Source organism: Equus przewalskii, chromosome 13, assembly GCF_037783145.1.
Source record: "Equus przewalskii isolate Varuska chromosome 13, EquPr2, whole genome shotgun sequence".
Lineage (NCBI taxonomy): Eukaryota > Metazoa > Chordata > Mammalia > Perissodactyla > Equidae > Equus > Equus przewalskii.
Genome location: NC_091843.1, coordinates 26,836,276 through 26,856,167, shown reverse-complemented (window position 1 = coordinate 26,856,167; position 19,892 = coordinate 26,836,276). Strand labels below are relative to the sequence as shown.

The following is a 19,892-nucleotide window of genomic DNA, read 5'->3' as shown; positions in this document are numbered from 1 at the left end:
CTGCCTCCCCTTGCCCCGTTCTCCAAACCAGATTCCTGGGGCTCTGAGGCCTGGGGGCTCGTCTGTGAGGTTGGGTGTAGAGAAGAGAATGGGTGGGGAGGGACTTCTTCTGGAACAGCCTCCTCATTATACAAGGAAACCTGGAGAAGAGCTTTGCCCCAGGCCCCTGACCGAGACTTTGCTGTTGGCTATTTGTGGCAACCCATGTCCACCCCTCGCTCTTGTTAAGGGCACCCATATGCCTGAGAGGAAGCCAGCCCCATCCCTGGCTCCACAGCTGGGGCACATGGTCCAGGCCTAATCCCACAGTGACTGGCTCAGCCTTGAGCATGTGACCAACTTGGTCCAATCCGAGTGAAGACCTGGGCTTTTCTGTTGCACTGTGGGGAGCTCTGGAACAGGAAAGAAACCAGCCTAACCTCCCAGCGTGCGCACTTGACCGAGACAGGCACACAGCGAGTGCACAGAAGTTTGTAGCTATTTATTGCACTGAAAACACCAAGAATAAAACAGACACCCCTTCTTCCCTCCCTCCCCGCCCCATAGCAGAAAATTTGAGCAGTGGTCATTCAAGTTCACAGCCATATGTTAAAAAAAAAAAAAAAAAAAAAGAACTGAAACAAACCCCCAAACAGTTAGTAACAAAGAAACCAGCACGGGGAGTCTGGCAAACACATCCCCCCAAAGGGTCTCCCCTTGACGGAAGACAGGAGGCCGTGGGTGAGGACTAGTGCCACGGTGGGCACAACTCCGGGAGCAGACTTTCCTGTAAACGCATTTGCATGCTGGAGCTGAGGTCTTGTCTTAGGTGGGGATTTTTTGCATCTACGGGATGTTTTGGAGGAGCACAGAGTCTGGCTGTCTGGTGGGGCGGGCTCTGGGTGGTGGTTTCTGCCAGTCTCCCCGGCCTGCTGTCTCAGAATCACGCCGGTGCCCTGGGGTCCACACCAGCTGGCTGCCCACCCACAAGCGTGGCCTTCACAGTGGGGCCATCTCAGCTTGGGGTAGGGACCTACCTCCCCTTCTCTGGCACTTAGAGAGGGACACAGTGGACGGGAGGTGTGTCAGCCCATGAAAAGCAGGACCTTGGTGTCCCTCACCTCAGTTTCCTCTGGCGGAGAAACCAAGGGCCAGAGTGGGGAAGAGACTTCCCCGAGGTCACACAGCAAGTCTGGTTAGAGCTGGGAATGCAATCCTAATAACCCCCAAACCAGGCTCTTTCCCCTGCAGCCCACTGCTGATAAGCAGTTGACAGGCACCAAAGAGAGGAATAAGGGGCAGGCGGGGCCGGGGTGGGGGTGGGGACTGGCCAGGCCCAGAATGGAACAGGAGTCCAGCCGGTGACTAACTCTGTCAGTTCTCACAGGTGCATATGGCTTCACCTCAACATCCTGCTTGATTCCCCATCGGTCCTGCAACATAGGCTGGGCAGGAAAGTTTAACCCCTTTAACTGATGGGGAAACTGAGGCTAAAGATGGGACGGACTTTGCCTTGGTATTTGCAGCATCCCCTGGTGAAGGACACACTTTCACCTTTGGCTCAGGGGTGGTTAGGGGACCTGGCAGCTCACAAGGGAGGCAGGTGGTTTTGCTGCTGGGATGCTGGGATCACTGGGCCTTACTGGGAAGCCCTCTGGGCCTGGGCCAGACCAAGTGTCCCCGCCCAGGGCCTCGGCAGCAGGGTCTCTGCCAAGGATAGAGGCCAGTGATCGACCAGTTTGGAGACCAGGAGGCCTGGGCAGCCTCGTTCCTGGCCTGCAGCCCCCGCCCGGCCTGCCTCACCTGTTCCGGGGGCAGCAGCAGCTGAGAAAAGGGCCCAGCAGACAGCTCATGATCAGGGAAAACTCAGAAAGTCCTGGATCAAACATCCCCATCAGCCCTGCTCCACCCAACACCCAGGACTCGCAGAGGTTCGGGGGAACCAGAGGCTCCTCCAAATCCCTGGGGATGTGGCTTTTCCTCCCCTAAAATCCTCCAGAGGGGACAGTATCTCATGCTGGCAAAACACGGCCACACAGAGGCCAAAAGCACAGAGAGGCAGCAACATAATTCCGAGTCGGACACTGAGAATACAACCTCTATTGGTTTTTTTTTTGTCCAAAACATGTAGATTGGTTTTGCTGAGTGTTTTTTCTTCTTTTCTTTTTTTTTTTTCAACATACTTACTGCATATAAAGTCATGCAAAGAAAACAGTGCAGACAGTAGGTCCTGGTGGATGTGCTGAGGCATTCCACATCTGAGTCAATCCCAGGAGAAGAGGGACAGAGAAAGGAAAAGAAAGAGAGAGAGAGATGCGAACCCAGGATGCAGGACGAGGTGTGGAGAGCAGGAATTCCAGTGCTCTGCTTGGACCAGCAGATGCCGAGGGGCGAGGCAATGAAGACAAACGCTGTGAACCCCCCAGAGATGGGTGGGGGACACTGCGGTGGCACACAGATGGGGTCAGATGAAATCCTGGGAAGCATGGTCGTAAGGACCCCAGTTTGGGAGGCAAGCAAAGAGAAGTCCACATATTTCCATCCCAACAACCTCCCCACTCTCTCTGCCCTGATTTGCTGTTTCTTATCAGCACTAACATCTGATGCGTCTACAGTCCTGAAAGGATCCTTGGGACCAAAATGTCAGAGAGGCCCTTCCCCCGGGGCTGAGTCCACCTCGGCCCCAGATAACCACAGGTGACAAAGTCCATCTCAGAGATGACATGAAAAAAAGAAGAAAAAAAAAAGACCTAGAACAGAAAAAAACTACCCTTCATCCCTCTTCCCACCTCTCTTCCCAGTCCAACCCAATCCTCCTCACAATAATTGGAGAGGTGGAGTTATTACAGAAATATCCATTAATGCGAAATCCATTTACGAAACACACAGAAGTTTGGCTATAAAAAGGCATGCGGTCCAAGTAGAAGTGATACCTAAATGTTGCTTTCTTTTGCCCCCAAAAAGCAATCAGATTCTCTCCCTTAGATCTGACGAAGCTGGAATTCTCCGGGCCTGATGGAAGGGCGGAATGGGCGGTTAATGTTGGAGGTAAACATCAGCAGAAGGCAGAAGGAAGGAAGTGGGGGCACCCTGAGAGGACCCCGCTCCCCACGCCGAGGGAGAAGGGGGAGTCAGGGACCAGGAGGGCAGGACGGGCCCGGGAGAAGAGTCAGGGAGGCAGTTCGAGGCAGGGGGCTCCTCGCATCTGCTCCTCTCTCACCCTCTCCTGCAGGGGAGGCTGGCTCAGGGGATTGGGGATCCACTTGCCCTTCCCCAGGGGGCCCCCGAAGAGGAGCGAGAGGGACAGGCGATGCCACATTCCTCCTGACTCTGCCCCTCCTTCTCCCCAGCCCCTGGGTGAACGCACTGCTGGGCATTCTGGCTTACGGCCAAGGCAGGACCAGGCCAATGATAGCCGGGTGGGGGTGTCCTCGGGGCCAGCACCCAGGGCACCCAGGCCTGAGGAAGCCCCGCCCTGGCAGGGGACAGAGAGCCAGAGTGGCACGTGGGGGCAGGGAGAGGCGGCCGTTTGCTCTGAAGTCGTGATGGCTTTTGCCAACAGACAGGTTTTCTCGACGTAGGTATGAAAGAAGGTGACAATGACGGGGTGACGTGATGGGGGGAATTCCAGCAAAATCCAAGTGAGAGAACCAGCAGCCACATTCCATGGATGAAGAGTGGATCTCTCTAGCCTGCTCCTTCAACTGTAAGACACAGTACATGCAGTGGGTAACACGGGTGCTTCCGAGGGTGCCATAGTGCCCCCCGCCCCCGCCCCACAATCACCTGCCCCACCTCCTTAGCCGGATTCAAGCTGCCTCCTGCGGGTCCTGCCCAGCTATTCCCCTGCGACCTGCAGGCCAGGTCCCCTCCCTACGGTCCTGCCCCCAACCCCACTCCCTTCCAGCATCCAGGTTCCCAAACATGCACCCTCTCCAGACCGACACCACGCCATTCCTTTAGATTGTCCTGAACAGAGGACGGCAGGAAGGAGGGGCGCTTACTGGGGCAAGACGGAGGGTGCCCCAGATCTGTGGAAGTGGACGATCTGCCATTTGCCGTCCCTGCGGTGCCAGACGCGGGTCTCCTCTGACTGGGCCGTGCGGGGGATGCCGCCCGCGTCCAGGTACTGCGTGATGCGGATGTAGGCGATGCAGGCTGACTCGTCGCCCATCAGGTGGATGTGGGGATTCAGGATGGTGGTGTGCACAGGCTTGCTGTTCCGGGACCACACTGGAGGTGGGGACGGGAGGGAGCAGAGGAGATGCACCTGGGGGACTTCCTGCCTCACTTCCTTTACTTCCCCAACTCCCAGCGACCCTCTCGGAAGAGGCATCTCTGCCTGCCTCATTTCCAGAGGAGGGGTCTCTGTGACAGGGCTCAGCTACCTGGGAGTCAAGGCAGAATTTCCAGATGACTAGATGGTATCACAGCTTGGACACAATGGATTTTAGGCATGCCTAATTCTTCAAATGCAGAGGAATGGAATTTGAGAATCATAGTATCTCAGACACAGAAATATAGGGCTAAGATGATTATAGAATCAAATGAGCTTAGACCAGAGTCTCAAACTCAGATCCCTACAGAGGCCAGACAAGTACATAAACGAGGAGGCTGAGCTGGGTATAGATGCTAAATGACCCTTGCTTCTGGGTCAGGGAGACAATAGGGAGTGGTGGAGACTGTGGTAATAGCATACCTTGTCCCATCTACAGAGGGCTCCCTAAACACAGCTTTCCTGGTGGTTGCTGTATGAGTAAGTGGGACTCGTTGCCACACCTTCTGATTTTTCAAGAGAATCTAGAAATCTGCATTTTTATGTGAAAATGCCTCATTTTTAATTATTGGCATCTAATTCAAATGTAAAACATCATGCAGGCCGCATGAAACATGTGAAGTCCAGATATGGCCTCATATTTGCCACTTGTACTCTTAACACATAGAATTACAGAAACTGGGGGAATCTTAAAATTGTTGAATCTTAGAACCTTGGAATTGTAAGGATGGTATTGAGGTCATGGAATATTCCAGAGTTAGGGTGAAATGCATAGTCTTGTAATCATGACAGAACTGACAGAAGTACCTGAAACCAGCTCTCCCTATGTGAAATGTGAGCCACCATTATTATTAATATTATTATCATTAATTATTTTGGTTCTAGGAACTCTCATTTTTTCAGCAAGATAGAAAACAAAAGCACAGAAAGACAATGACCCAGGGAGGGGCTGGACAGGGGTCACTAGGATCTTGGGCTTCAGAGGAATCCTCACGGCTCCCCTTAGAGTAGACCAAATGCAGGTCTGAATCCCGTAGCGAGCTGACTTAAAATACAGACTGCCCATCCCCACCCTTGGAGAGGCCAGTTCAGGAATTTGTAATATTAATAAGCCCCCTTTCCCCACCCTGCCCTCTGATTCTGATGCCCAGCCAGGTTTGTGAGCCACGGATTTCCTGAAAAATGTAAAATGCCTTTTTTTCAGGACTGCAGAAAGCATCCAGTAGTACCCATGCCTTAATATAATCACATTAGACCCAGGCTTTGGGTAAAGGGCCAAAATCTCTGAGTCTGATTTATGTAGACTAAGACTTCTACACTCTGGGCTCTCAGACAGAGAGAATGTAGACCTTTTTGTGTCATAGGCTTGGGAGTGACCTCAGGGGTCAGAGATCATCCAATGGCCCTCCTACAAAATGCAAGGAGGCCACCGCGAGCATCCTCAGCAGCATCCAGAGTCTGAGGCACTCAAGACCGTCTAGTTCAATGCATCCATTTAGCAGATCTGGAAACTGAGGCCCAGAGAAGCAATCTGACTTGTCCCAAGCTGAGCTAGTTTCTGAAAGAAACACAGTAGAACCCAAATGAAGTCAGTCTCCAGGGGGGACTGAATTAGGACAATCTAGAACAATCCTGGAAGGGACAAACAGAGCTTGGCATTGTTAGGGCCCTGGGCCTTGCTGCTGTTGGGGAGGGCTGGAGTCCTGAGGGGCATTTGTAAAGAAATGACCACCCTAATGTGGGGTCTCTTGAGTGGACTCTATGTTTCCAACATCCACCCTCGTGGATTGCTTGGGAGAAATGGCCGGGTCCTCCAGCAGGAGAAAGCAGGCAGGAGGGTGGGACTTGGCCAGACTAGGCAGTTACCCTGGGTCTTGTTCTCGTGGGTCCTTTGATGTGACCAGATGTTCAAGCTCAGAGTCCAGGGGGCCGGTGTCATGATGGGGCCACTGCCTGGACGCAGGCCAAGGGCTGGCTTGGCTTTTCTCTCTGTCTCCCTTTTGCCATCCCCGAGCCTTTAGAGCCAGCCCTCCTGGTCTCTGCTCTGCTCTGTGGGGACTGAGGGGTCCACTCTGGGGAACCAGTGCCCCCAGAGGACAGACCAGTTTAGAGGGGGCCGCAGCGATCAGCCAGGGAGCTCCAGGGGGATGGGGACCCTTGGGTCCATCCATCTCTCTTCACATGAGAATTCAACCTCCATTGCTAGCCATGGAGAATCAGAGTTTGATTTGTCAATGGAAAAAGCAACTTCCTTCTTCACAGCTTTTTGGGCTGCTCTTGAGCCCCTGTGCTCTCTAAGATTCGGTCAGATTGGGTGCAGGCAGGAGAGGAGTACCCAGCTGGGGGCCACGAATGTGCAGATGGGGAACGGCACAGGGAAGGGAAGGGGCGCTGGAGTGAGTCAGGACCAGGCTCTGCCACCGACTTCCTGGGTTCCTTTGAACAAGTCACTTCCCCTCTCTGGGCCTCAGTTTCCCCTTCTGTGTAATGAAGACTTTGACTAGATCCCACTTCAGTCACTTAAAAACCGCCTTTATTTTTACCATCTACAAGTGCCACCTGTACCTACTTCATTAAAATATTCCCTTAAATTGATGCAGTTTATTAATTTATCCAAATTTATTTTAAAAGAAAACTTTCTAGCACCATGATTAATGAACAACCAGTGTCACAGAATACAGTTTTAATAATGAGTCCAGTGAAACTGAAATAAAGCTACGTAATCCTAGCTCCATGCTCTTGTCTGCGAGGGGTCTGAGCCTGAGACTGCCCATTCTCTGACCAAGAGGGGACTTCGAAAGTGCTCAAGAGGTGTTAAGGACAGGCTAGCACCCAACTGAGCCTTCCCTTTGACGGAGCCAGACCTAGTGAAAGAGAATTCAGAAAGGGACCAACTTGCTCCCTGTGTGAACCAACGCTGTTTCAAGTGGTGCCCACAAGCACCAGAAATCATCTTGTGCAGCCTCAGTGGCACATGCCTTCCCTTTGGGGGACCCTGGACATGCCACCCCTCGGGGCCTTCCTCCGGGTCCTGAGCTGCATGATTCTAACCCGTGTGTGCTTTGGTTGGTCCCTGTTTGACCCCCGGCCAAGATGAGACACAGACACAGGCCGAAAGCACCCCAGGTCAGGCCCAGCCTCGGCCCCCTGACAGCCCCTGCTTGCAAAGCTGCCAGGGTCTCTCCTGCAGAGGAGAGACCCAAAGGACAGACACACAGACAGGACCTAGACAAACAGACAGGGGCACAGCAGTGTGAGCTCGGGTCCTCTCCTCTTCCCCAGACTGCCCGCCCGCAGGGGGCACTTGCATAACGACTCACGAGCCAGCTTGTGACCAGCTGGGCAACTGGGGTGGCCCCAGGCATTAAGATGACTGTGACTTGGGTGTGTGGCCCCGTAGGAAGGCCCTCTTATTTGTAAAATGGTAATAAAGGCCCTCCCACGGTCATGGGCAGGAGAGGGCTGGGAGGACTTGTCACATTCATCCCAGGTCCCCATGCCCAGTGACAGGAGACAGCTGGCAGTCGGAGGGGCCAGGGTTAGGAGAGGGAACTAAGATGGTACCCACCCCTGTCCACATGGGATCTTCCTCTTCTCTGGCTCCTGAGCCACCCCGGGGGCCCTGCCCGTCACCCTGCTGTGCCATCTGGCAGGACATGGAACCAGAGCAGACAACAGGCACCCCAGAGAGAAGGGATTGCTCACGGTTTTCAAAATAGAATCGATGGAAGTCCAGGCCCTCGACCAGGTTCCCCAGAGCCTCGGGTTCAAAGGCCGTCATCCCAGGGTCACACATCTTCCTAGGGGGAGGAAGTCAGAGGAAAGAGGGGCTGGGGTGGCCTCTCGGGACTACTCTCTAATTCCGGGGGCCTGGGCCCCGGGAGGGGGAGCCTGTGAAATCGGAGCAATTGCACCCACCTCACGGGATCAGTGAGGTTGGCGGATGGGAAGGGCTTGCAGCTGAACAGTATGGGGCATTGCTGATGGGTTGGTGCCACTGAGAACTGGGAAACCTGAGTGGGAGTCTGACTCTGCCACCTACTGGTTATGAGACCGCAGCAAGGGGCTTAACCTCCCTAAGCAAGAGCACCATGAACAGTGGTGCAGAGCTGTGCACTGCGCTAAGGCGCCAGAGGGAATAATCCAGCCTGGACGCTACTCTCCAAATCACACCCCCTGCCCAGCACAGCAGATCCAGAGGGGCTTTTCCTAATTTGTCTTCTTGTGGGGGTGACTTCTGCTTGCCAAGCAGCTATGTCCCTGGAGGGGAGCATTTTGCTACTTTAAACAAAGGTGCCCTATGGTCAGCAGCAACCCTCACGGTGAGCCTCAGTTTCTTCTTCTGTAAGACGAAATTCCTTGAAGTAATGCCTGGGAGGAAGGGACACAGAGCGTGTCGAGGAGGCCCTCAGCTGTATCTTTTCAGCTCCGTGCTCCCTTCCAGGTCTCAGTCTTCTGAGACCCTGACAGCCAGGTGGGAGAAGGAAAAAATTGTCGCCCCCATCCCCAGGTCTCTGGGATCTTCTGTGGCACAGCATGGACCCCTGTGGACAATGACAATGAAGCCAGGGACAGGAGATGCCCCAGGACAAGCAAAGATCCCAACCTGAGGAAGAACTGGAGACACCGGGCATCAGGCCCAGCATCATCCAAGCCGGATACCATGGGATGTGCTGGGCGCTCCACCCCTGCTCTGCCCTGACTTCCTGTCTGTGTGACCCCAGACGACTCACTTCTCCATTCAGGACCTCAGATTCTCCAGATGGACTAGGCAGAGTCTGGGGGGCTGTGCTCAGACCATACAGGATGCTCAGGACCCTTCTAGCCCCAGAATCCCTCAAGGCTGGGGGTCTGAGCTCTGAGTGTCCAGGAGAGGGAGCACCCCCACTGGAGAAGCCCCTCTCCAGGAGGTCTCTGGGTGTCCCTGCCTACGAAGGGACTCAGAAACCATCTGTTCCAACGCCATTGTACATGTGGGGAAACCGAGGCTCAGTGAGACAAAGGGGCTTATCCAGGGGAGGGTCAGACTCAGGGCACCACGGGCCCCAGAGGTCATGGCAAGGAGTCAGAACATATAGCAGGCTGCAGATGCTAGAGGAGGTAACATCCCAGAGGTGGGAGGGGGTCCCCAGGAAGGGCACTGTGGGGTGTGGAGTCCACAGGAGCCACCTCCCTTTCTCTCCCTCCCTGTGTCCTTCCAAAGCCAGTCTCGGGCTCTCCCATGGCTGACGTGACTCCTTCTAGGACCAGCTGCAAGACCTGTTCAATAGCGCATTCCCATGCTTTTATGCAACACCCAGGTGCACATATGCACACACACCTGGGCACACCCCTTGTGCACACAGTCACAAATGTGCACGCGTGGACAAGTGTATGCACACATGCATATGCATGCAGCCTCGGTCTCACACTTGCACCTCCCAAGGTCCTTGTTCCTCCAGAGACACCAGTAGATTGCTGGAGCATTGCCACCCCTGCAGAAACCCTCCCACAAGTAGAATGCACCTGGCCTGCCAAGTCCTAGGAGACACCCTGCAGCTCCTGGGCACAGCGGAAACCGGGAACAGGCTGCCCAAGGGGCAAACTCCGGCCAGGTTGTTCCCACCTCACCTAAACCCAACAGGCAAGGCTCATTCAGCCTTAGTCGGCAGCTTTTGTCCACCAAAAGGCATTGTGGGGTCTCGAGGCCCAGCCTTGTCAGCCCTGGCCAAGACGTTGAGGCCTCAGCCCAGAATTGGCACTCTCCCTGGGGCCAACTGAGGGTGGGCTGAGGGCCTGCTTCCCGGCCAGACCGCGAAGGGATGGGTGGCCACCAGGGGGCGCTCCAGCTCAGCCTGCGCACACCCAGTCGCCCCCAACGGCTGGTCCAGGGATGTGGGGACGGCTCACACCGCTGTTTCATTTTATGTTCTTTTGTGCAGCTGCCTTATTCCCCAGAGGAGTCGAATTTCCGCCTTGAGGTTCTTTTGTTCAACCCCGCTCACTGGAGGTACACACCCTAAGGATTCCTGTCCCCCACCACCCGTCGGAGGTCAGAGGTCCAAGGGAGGTCCAGCGTGAGGACCCAGGCCCACACGGCAGGGCTGAGGGCCTGCTTCCCTCCCTTCTTCCCAGCTCATCTCCTAGGAGCCCCATCCTGTGGTGGAGCCCACCCCCTCTTTCTGGGGGAAGCATAGGAGTTTGTTGCCGTTCCTCCTGGGGAACAGCACGTGAGGAGGATGGAGCAGGACCGAGATAGACAGAGGTGCTGTCAACAGAGAGCTTAATCAAAGCAGAGTCCGGATGCAGAGCAGAAGCACGAGTGCAGTCTGATTCACAGCACATGCAGAGCGAGTGAATGAGGGTCAGAGACGTGGACTGCCGAGGTTAGCCTTCAGCCCCACTGGACAACCACCTAGGCGGGACATGCAGAAGGGGCCCGGCGACTCACGTGTAGGACTCAAAATCTCCATTGCTTATGGCTTCAATCAGCTGCTCTGTCACTTTTATAATTTCCTGTTTCCGCACTGTAGGCAGGAGGGGACACAGAGAAATAACAGGAATAGTAACAGTGATGGAGAACCAGCTACCGTTTCCTGAGTCCTCATCACGTGCCGGACCCTGTGCGGGACCCGAGGGCCTCATCTGTATCGTCTCATTTGTCCTCACATTGTCCCCGGGAGGTGGTATCTTTACTCCCATTTCAGAAGAAGAAACTGAGGCCCAGAGGGATGGGAAAGGTGTGTGAACTCCCTTAACTACAAGGGGCAGAGCTAGTGTCTCAGTCGGCAGCCTTTCCTCCAAAAAACATGCCTAGTGGATACTCTGACTCTAGGCCTGATTTGAACCCAAGTCTTGATTCCAAAATATGCTTCCCTATCACCTTGCTTTGCCACCCGAACCAAAATAGGATCAACTGTGGCGGTTGTCACTAGCAGCCATGAGCCAGGGGCTCCCCCGTGGCCCAAACTGGGGCCACCAAGGAAGGTCTTAGGGCTCACTCATCCCTTAGGTCTGGGTGAGCTTTCTGCTCCATTTGGGTATGTGTAGAAATCAGGCACTGAGCTGTTCCAGAACTTTCTAGGGGCAATGAATCCTAGTTATGGAGGCTCGTCCTCCCCTGTCCGCCACTGAAACACCATGAACAGCCGGTCTTTCCCGTAGAGAGTGAGATATCAGTTTTCTTATTAGACGCGTGATGTCCTGAGCCCCAGTTTTCCTCTCTGTAATGATGACATTATCACCTCTCATTCATTCAGTGCTGAACATGTCATGGAAAGAACCCAGACTTCGGTACCAGACAGACATCACCTAAATTCCAGCCCAGGTCCTTCCAAGCTGTGCAGCCATGGACCACAAGGTGTTTCCTGGGCTGTCAGATGGAGATCTCTCAGGGCACGAGATGCTGTGCACAAAGCCCTTGGACCAAAGCCTGGCACATGGTGGGTACACATTGTAAGTGCCATCTCCTGCATCCTCCCACACAGTTGCCCCCTGCGCTCCGGACAGACACCCTGGGAGGTAAGCAGGGCCAGTTTCCCCCGTCTGACACATCCTAAATGATAAAGGAATTTGAGTCTGAGTCAGACCCTCTTCCCCTCCACCCCCAGGCTCAAGCTTAGCTTCAAACCTGGTTGGCTCATTGGCTAGGGAGCAGCCTCAGATGATGTCAATGGACACGTTGCCCATTTCCTAGTCTAGGGTGGGGGAGACAGACCACGCCTGGCTGAGGCCCTATCCTGGCCCCTTTACTCACCACTCCCTGTGCCACCCCACCCGGTCTCATGCCAGGGTGCTGACTGCAGGCCCAGAGGACACAGAATCACAGAACATCCAGGATGGAAGAACCCTTGGAGACCGGGACTCAGCCTCCTTATCAAATTACTGGGGAAACTGAGGCCCAGTAGGGGGTTGTGACTCGCCCGAGGACACAGAACATATGGGGTACAGAGTTTGGCTCCCAGCCCAGGGCCTTTTCCACAGGATCCCTGCAACCAACATGCTCCCAGACGTGCTGGGCCCGTGTGCTTGTCTCTTCCCCAGCTCAGAGATGAGCTCCCTGTTGGCAGGGCCGTGGCTGACCTTGGCTGGCTGGACCCCTGGAGCCCAGAACAGGCCTGGCACCCAGGCACTCAGGACTGAATGAGTGAGTGGGCCGGGCCTTGTGCTGTGTGTGTAACCTGCAGAATCTTGGAGCCTCACAGCACAACAGCAGGTGATCATCACTTTCGCGTCAGAGATGAGCAAACGGAAGGTGAAGGGTTGAATAGTCTGCCCTGGCCGAGAAACCGCCCCAACCAGTGTTTGCAGCCCCGAAGCCCACCACTCTCCCCCACCACACACCGTGCAGGGTGGGACCCATGCCCCGTACAGCTCTTGGCACATGGTGGGTGCTCAGCAGACATGGCAATTATCCTCTACAATGTCAGTCACCACATTGAACGACCAATTCTTTCTCTCCTGGCTCCACTAAGAATCACCAGGGCTGGGAATGAGCCCATCCTAGACCACGAGCTCTGCCGGGCCACTCAGGGGTTGTCACCCCTCTCTCTCTGGGGTCTTGCCTAGGACTGGGGCAGAGGCAGCATGAACGAATGAATGATTATATGGCACCAACCAGGGACTGGAGCTCTGTCTTTGCCCTGTTCCTTGGAATTGCCCAAGTGGCCTGGTGGCCTCTGTCTCTAAGAAAAAAAGAAAATAAGAGAACCCAGCATCCTGCTCAACTCTGCCCTCTGGAAGCTGGAGACCGAGGATGGGAGGAACCCACCCCTGCCAGGGGACACCTCATTCCAGTGCTCCCACCTGGGATCAGCATGACGGCCCAGAGCGAGTCCACCTGCTCATGGCGGGCCTTGGGACCTGTGCTACCTCCCTGGCCTTCTCTGCATGGCCTTTAAGAACCCTTCCAGCTTGAAATTCCAGGAGTCTGTCTCCTGTGGGCTGCTTCTCACTGCATCTCAGAGAGGCTAGCAAAGCGACAAGGGCCTAGATTCTCTAGCCAGGCTGCCTGAGATTGGCTCCTGGCTCTGCTATTTAATAACTGTGTGACCTTGGGCAAGGTACTGCCCCATGACTCGGTTTCCCCATATGTATAATGGAGCTACTAATAGTATTTACCTCATAGGGTGGTTCTGAGGATTAAGTGAGTTAAGAATATATCAATAGAAATAGCTAAGACATATATGGTCCTCAGTAAGAACCAGCCCGTTCCAAGCTCTTTATAGCAACTCGTTTATGTAAATAATGATGCATTATGTAAAGCATTTAGAGCAGTTCCGAGTGCTCCCTAAATAAGGGCTGTGATTATTATCATCGGCAAATCTCTGAACGGGAAGTTCCTCCTGAGAACAGCCTCTGACCTCCAGCTCAGGCAGGGATGCTCCCAGCAGCTGAAGATGTGACTGTTCGGTCCGGGTTGGAACTTTGGGGCCTGCAGCCTGCTGGGCAACCGACTGCACGGTCGGACAGCTCTCACCATTTGCCCCTGCCTCCTTTCAAGTTGAAATCTGTCTGCCTGAACGCTCCTAGTTATGATTCTGGTTCCCTTTCTGCCATCTGGGCCCAGCAATGAGAGCTCTGCTCTGCAAATGTCTTTGACGGCTCCCATTTTACATTAATAGTGCATACAAATTTTGCATTCTATTCCAAATGTTTCCCTGTCTGCATGCCCCCCCACCCCTCACTCTTCTCTTCTCAGGCTGAAGGCCTCCAGGGTGTGGTTTGCAGGATCTGACTCAAGCTGACCATCACTCTCCAAGGGTCCTTGAGCTGCCTGGATGCCTCCCAGAGTGTGAGCACACAATCCCACACACCTCCATTAACGCAGCCTGAGACACTGCCTAACTTGTCTGTGCCACTCAGGACACTGAGTTTGCCAACAGTCAAAGCCTAGTGGGCAGGACTCTCCCCAGCTACATTCGCTGGGATGGAAGATCTGAGAGTTGGTGCTCCTTCAGTCTGAGAAATTCACTCTGGTTCTGGGCCCCTCGCAGGCCCACAGCAGCCCCATTGCTGTGCGAGGGGTTCATCCAGTGGCTGCTCAGTAGCAACCTCTGGCATTTCCCATCTGCCAGGTGCTCACCCAGACAATCTAGGGGTGCTCCTCTACAGATGGGAAAGCTGAGGCCCCAGAGAGGTTCAGGTACTCTCTCAAGGTCACACAGCAGGACAAGGCTGACGTGGGGGCAGCATTCCTGACTGATATTTCCAGAATGCCTCTGCCGAGATTCTGAGGCAGCTCCTTGGGCTGGAGAGGAAATTAATTTTTCATGTAGCTGACCGGGAGGAGGCAGGGGGGCGGGGAGGAAGCCTGGCAGAGTCCAGTGAAGCTTGGAGGGCGAGAGCCCTGTGCATTAAGCCCGGGGTGCTCTGAAATATTAATGACCCTTTCTTTGCTCAGGGGAAAATGTTCCCAGGAGGATGACATGTCTAATTAACTTTAACGTTAGGTCAGAATCCACCCCACCAGCTGCTATTCTCACTTAGTAAGAAGACTTAACAAATTAACACCAGAAAATGGTTCTCTGGAAACTTTGTCTGAGCCCTGGAGAAGCTGGGGGAGGCACGGGGCTCTTCTCTCCTGCCGCATATGGGAGAAGCTCCTGGCTGAGTCAGCACATCTTCCATCAGACATGACCTTTTACATGGGGGGAAACTGAGGCAGGGAACACGGTCCCCGTTCTGCCGTTAATAAAGCGGATGTGCCCTTTCTCCTCTCTGGGCCTCAGATTTTCCTCTGTAAAAGGAGCATAGGTGAACTAAAATCCAAAACTTCACAAGTTTTCCCATCCCTCGAGATCTCTCTAGAGGGTAAAGATTGTAAATGTGGGGCCCAGAGCCATCACCCAGGTGGAAAATGTCTTTGACGGCTCCCATTTTACATTAATAGTGCATACAAATTTTGCATTCTATTCCAAATATTTCCCTGTCTGCTTAACATATAAATATTTGCCTTAAAATAATCTTTGAGTAAAATTGATGCTCCAAGAAAATGTCATGTGGCTTCCTGTCATTCAACCCCAAGCTCCAATTTAAAAAGAAGAAAATAAGATTTATTAAAGAGTTACCATGTGCAAACACTGTGTAAGCACTTAACACGCAGCTTCTCATTTCATCTACACAGCAATCGTCTGAAGTCGGTACTGTTATCATTGCCTCTTTATTGTTAAGGAAGCTGAGGCTGAGAGAGGTTGAGTAAGTTGTCCAAGGTCACCCAGCAAAATGGCTTCTAGTGAAGAAGCACAGAGCCAGCTCACCTCCACGGTCCCTGTCTGCTCTGAGACCAGGAGTATGAGGCCACAACAAGTCTCCTCAAATCCCAGTCTTACCATTGGGACAGCGAGCCTCTGATATGGGGACTATCTTAGAAATGCCAGGTCTCAGTTCACCACAGACCCATGGAATCGAAATCCACAGAGCCAGGGCCAGGAATGTGGTTAGAAAATCATACTTGAGGGACTTAGAATGTTGACCTGATGCTAACAGGGAATTCTTCTTCAAGACAATGTATTTTAAAGCTTGTCACTCGTGCCATCGCAGAAGAGAGACAAGGCCCTAGTGCCAGGCTATGGTGATAGTGACCACCAACCCCCCCCAAGCCGGGAAGGACCAGAGAGAGACACACACAGGGTGGGGCCCATCGTCCAGGGCATCCTGGCAGAGTCAGGAGGCAGCCAGGGTGCTCAGTGTGTCAAAACGGCCTTAGAGCCTGGATGGCAATCTCGTGGAAATATTTACTACATAATAAAATGCTCTTTTCCCATCTTTGTATTCTTTTAGAGGCAAATTACCCAAGCTTCTGAGAAATATCTAAACTGGTACAGCTGAGCTCTCTCCAGGTCGACAGGGTCTTTGTAGGCTCCCAGGCGTCTCGGACACACGCCTGAGTGTGGGAACCCCTGCGCTCTCCGGTCTCCCTGTCCTGGGTGCAGGCAGAACAGCAGAACGTCGCCAACTCATCCAAGGACTTAGTGTCCCCTCAGCAGACGTCAGCGCTGCGTCCTGCCTCCTCCAAGCTCCACACATGTTTTCCACTCACCGAGGCCTCCGGGGTGGTGGTTCCGGGCCAGGCCCTGGAGCCACGCTGCCTTGGTTCAAATTCTAACTACGCTTACAGGTTATGCGACCTGGGGCCAGTTTGCGCTTCTGTTTCCTAGGCTGGAGAATGGGGTTAACCTCTGCACCCACCTCAGAGGGTTGTTGTGAAGCTCAGGGGAATATAAAGCCCTTGGAACAGTCTAGCACATAGCAAGCATTCCATAAAAGGCAGCTGGGATTCCTATTACTGTCCTTGTTATTTCCTCTGTTCCTGTCTGATCACAGTTACCTGGGGGTTTGCCCCCTCGTCCACCCGAGAGTTTTTGAGGACTGCTTGCCACTGCCTACTGTGGCCCCTGCATTTTGGGGTGCTCTTAGGCCGCGTTCCCCATACTCTAGTCAATTGAACTTCCTGAATTTTTGCTTTCTCTTCCTTTACCATTACTACTTCCTGTTTCAAAAATCAACTCACTTAAAAAAATTCAAAAACACTTCAAAAGGAAAATCTATACCACTAACTGTACAGATATGACTTGAGTATGTTAAATCAATTTTTTCTGATATGTATTGAAGTAAATACATAACCTCTAAAATACAAAACGTACACCTGTATACCTCTAGGGGGCTGAGTACCCCACCCGAGAAACAGCGCCCGCAGCGCACCCAGTCTGTAAGAAGCCACAGCGAGGCTCTGTGTAGAAGAGTGGGACAGAAGGTTGGCACCAGGGCCCTTCTAGGCTGGGAGCTGTCAGTGAACGGGGCCTGCCAGGAGGCCCAGGGGGCCCAGACACTGAAGGCAAGGCGCCCCCTACCTTTGGTGTCTTCATCTTCAATGGTGGTGTTGGTGCTCTCTGAAGATTCCTGCCAAAGAGAACAGGGGAGGCGGTGAGGCCTGCCAGGCGGGCGAGACAAGGCGCGGCCAGCCGGGGGCTGCCCCAGTGGCCCGATGCTGTGGCTCGGTTTCTGTCAGCCTCACCGGCTCTGCCATCCAGATGCTGCACTGAAAACCCTGTCAGACTTCCAAGCCTAAGGAAGGGAAGGGCCCAGCTAAGCAGGTGGCTGATGGCGGGGCTGTGGAGGAAGGGGTGGATGCGAGGAGAACCCTGGCCTTTCTGGAGGGGCTGGGAGGGGCTCCTGGGCCCTGACTGCTCGAGGGAGCGAAGAGGGGGTGCGGGGGAGCAGAGAGGCCTACGGCGGCCACAGAATGGGGAAGGAATACACACACTGGCAGGAGAGGAAGAGAGAGAGAGAGGGAGGGCCAGTGTGAGAGAGGGTGGGCTTTTCAGGGGCAGAAAAACCACACAACTGAGGAGACAGCAGTGGAATCAGAAGAAGAGGGACGTGGGCCACCATGCCACCACTGGAACCCCTAGACAGAGGCAGGGGCTGCAGGCTCCTCTGCCACCGGCGGGCCCTGGGTAGCCTTGCAGAAGCTCAAGAGGGGCCTCCGCGGTGCCCACTGCTTTGGCCAAATCACGCCCCACCTCGCCGCAACTGGTACAAACCAAGCCCTGAGATGAGTTCCAGAGCAGAGGGTGGGGAGAAGCGAGAAGCCAAGGACTGGACGTGGGACGGGATTCAGATCGCCCTCCGCACTGGAGGGAGGTCTAAGGGCTACCGTCAGGCTGCTGGTCTGGGCCATGAAGTTGAGGTGTCAACAGAAACACGCAAACAACACACACACACAACACACACATTGTCACACGAGGCACACGTACCAAGCACGCCCTGAGCACCCTCTCCCCGCCCCGGGTTCCCAGTGCAGCCTGCAGGAGGGAGGCAGGAGCGAGGGTTCGAGGCCCAGCATTTACCGGCGTCTGGGAGACGGCAGACACTCACCATTAACTGAACGCTGGAACTGGACTTTCTTTTCTGGAAAAACAAGGAGAAGAGATGGGACAGGAAAAGACACAGCGTGAAAACGGCAGGGAGCAGAGGAACGAACAACAGGGGAGGTTTGGAAGGAGGATGGGCCTCAGGGTCATCCTCTGTGGTCCCTTGCCTGCATCGCTTCGGGGCAAGGAGTCAGGGCGACCAGCAACAGCTGGCCTGGCCGGGCCAGTCCTCTCTCAGCCTGAAGTCCTGGGGCCTCATGCACAGCTGCCTGGGTCTCGCCAATTCAACCACCAAGCTCCAGGCCAAGCCTCCCATGGACCAGGGCTCCCTCTACGCCAGGCTCTGATGGGGGGAGCAATCCCTGGGTCTTGGATGCCGGTTGCCTAAGGCCTCCAGAATCCAAAGCTCTTGAAGGATAAAAGGGCGCTAGGTCTAGAGATGAGGCCCAGTGTCTCCTCCTAGACTCGCCCTGCATCTCTGCTGCAAGGACCCCACTCCTGGTTTGGTTGGGTATCATAGTCACTTGGGAAATTTGTTAAAAATACAAGTAACCAGGCCCCCTCCAAGCAGTTTGGTAACTGGGTCTGGGGCGGGCCCTGGGCATCTCCATTCTAAACAATCTCCTAGGTGATTCCACAGCAGGCCTGGGGGTGGGAACCAGTCCTCTAAGTGGCCTTTGAAATCCTGCTTGTGTTCACAGCTTCAGTGACTGGTCTGTTTAGCTCCTTTATGCTGCTAGAGAAACTGAGGCACAGCCAGACAGACAGGTGAGCCCAGAATTTGAGCCTCAGGGCTCTGCCATTCAGCCTATTCTAGCTTTTGGGGGATTTGTAGCTTCCCCTGTATCACTGGCCGTGGAACCAGGAGAAGGAAAGAGAGGACAAACGTAGATCGTCTTCTCTTGGCTCTAAGCCAGGAGTCTTACAGACTCACATTCGTAGAAGGTTGCAGGTCAAGGCTGACACTTGCATTGCACAGATGAGAACCTGGGGCCCAGAGATGGGCAGTGACCCCCCCAAGGTCTCTCAGGTAGCCAATAGCTGAGCGGAGGCTGGAACCCCTAAGTACAGGCTCTCTCCGCTGTCCGGGTCTCCAGGCACCCGCAGCCTGACCGCTCCTCAAAGGCTCGTCCTTCCTGGACGCGCTCACGGCCCAGAGGCCAGGAGGCCTCTCTCCTCACTGCACTGTGGGGGGAGCACAGGAGGGACTTGAGATGCCCACAGGGTAGGCCTTTGCCAGGGGGAGGCACTGGATATCCTCTGAGGGTCCTTGGGTCTAATTCTGGGCATTCTGACTCCAGGATCCAGGAGCCTCTGAATGTCAGGGGCCTAAGATCCTGTGCCCTCCATCCAGAGCCTCCACAGACATGGCAGAGTGGCTCACTGGGCATGTCCAGTGTAAATGCCCACAGCCCCTGCGTCTGCCCCAGCTGGGTCAAACAGTGTGACTTCCACAGCCAGCAGCCTGCAGTCAGCCCCTCCTTCCCTCTCCTCCTCTCTTCCCCTCTCCTCCTAGTGTCAGCCTCACTCCTGGCTGGAGCTGGGCCAGGCACAGTATGTGTGGGAGGGGACAGACCCACACAGCTCGGCTGTCAGCAGAAACCTGAGGAGCAGTGTGGGTCCAGGAGGTTCCAGGTGGGACACGAGGAGGGAACACAGAGCAGAGACTGCATCAGATTCGGACGTACAGTGACAGGATGGGACATAGGAGAGAGAGGTCACGACGGCACGGATGGGACACCAACAGGGAGCAGTGAGTGAGGTTGAGGGGTGGGAGCGATCGG

At 54.4% G+C, this 19,892-nt stretch overlaps 1 protein-coding gene across 2 annotated transcripts in view; it reads right to left on the bottom strand.

Moving 5' to 3' along the window:
- Positions 1-460: 460 nt before the first annotated feature.
- Positions 461-19,892, bottom strand: part of CAMK2A (calcium/calmodulin dependent protein kinase II alpha) — a 61,948-nt gene continuing 42,516 nt past the window's right edge. The window contains exons 14-19 of one of the 2 annotated variants that reach the window (XM_008517250.2): positions 18,113-18,145; positions 17,086-17,134; positions 10,686-10,761; positions 7,961-8,055; positions 3,984-4,212; positions 461-3,683 (exon numbers count right to left, since the gene is read on the bottom strand). In XM_008517250.2, coding sequence (XP_008515472.1) covers positions 3,680-3,683; positions 3,984-4,212; positions 7,961-8,055; positions 10,686-10,761; positions 17,086-17,134; positions 18,113-18,145 — 486 coding nt within the window. In that variant the 3' untranslated portion in view covers positions 461-3,679. The remainder of the gene's footprint in view (positions 3,684-3,983; positions 4,213-7,960; positions 8,056-10,685; positions 10,762-17,085; positions 17,135-18,112; positions 18,146-19,892) is intronic. The other variant, XM_008517252.2, reaches the window with a different exon arrangement.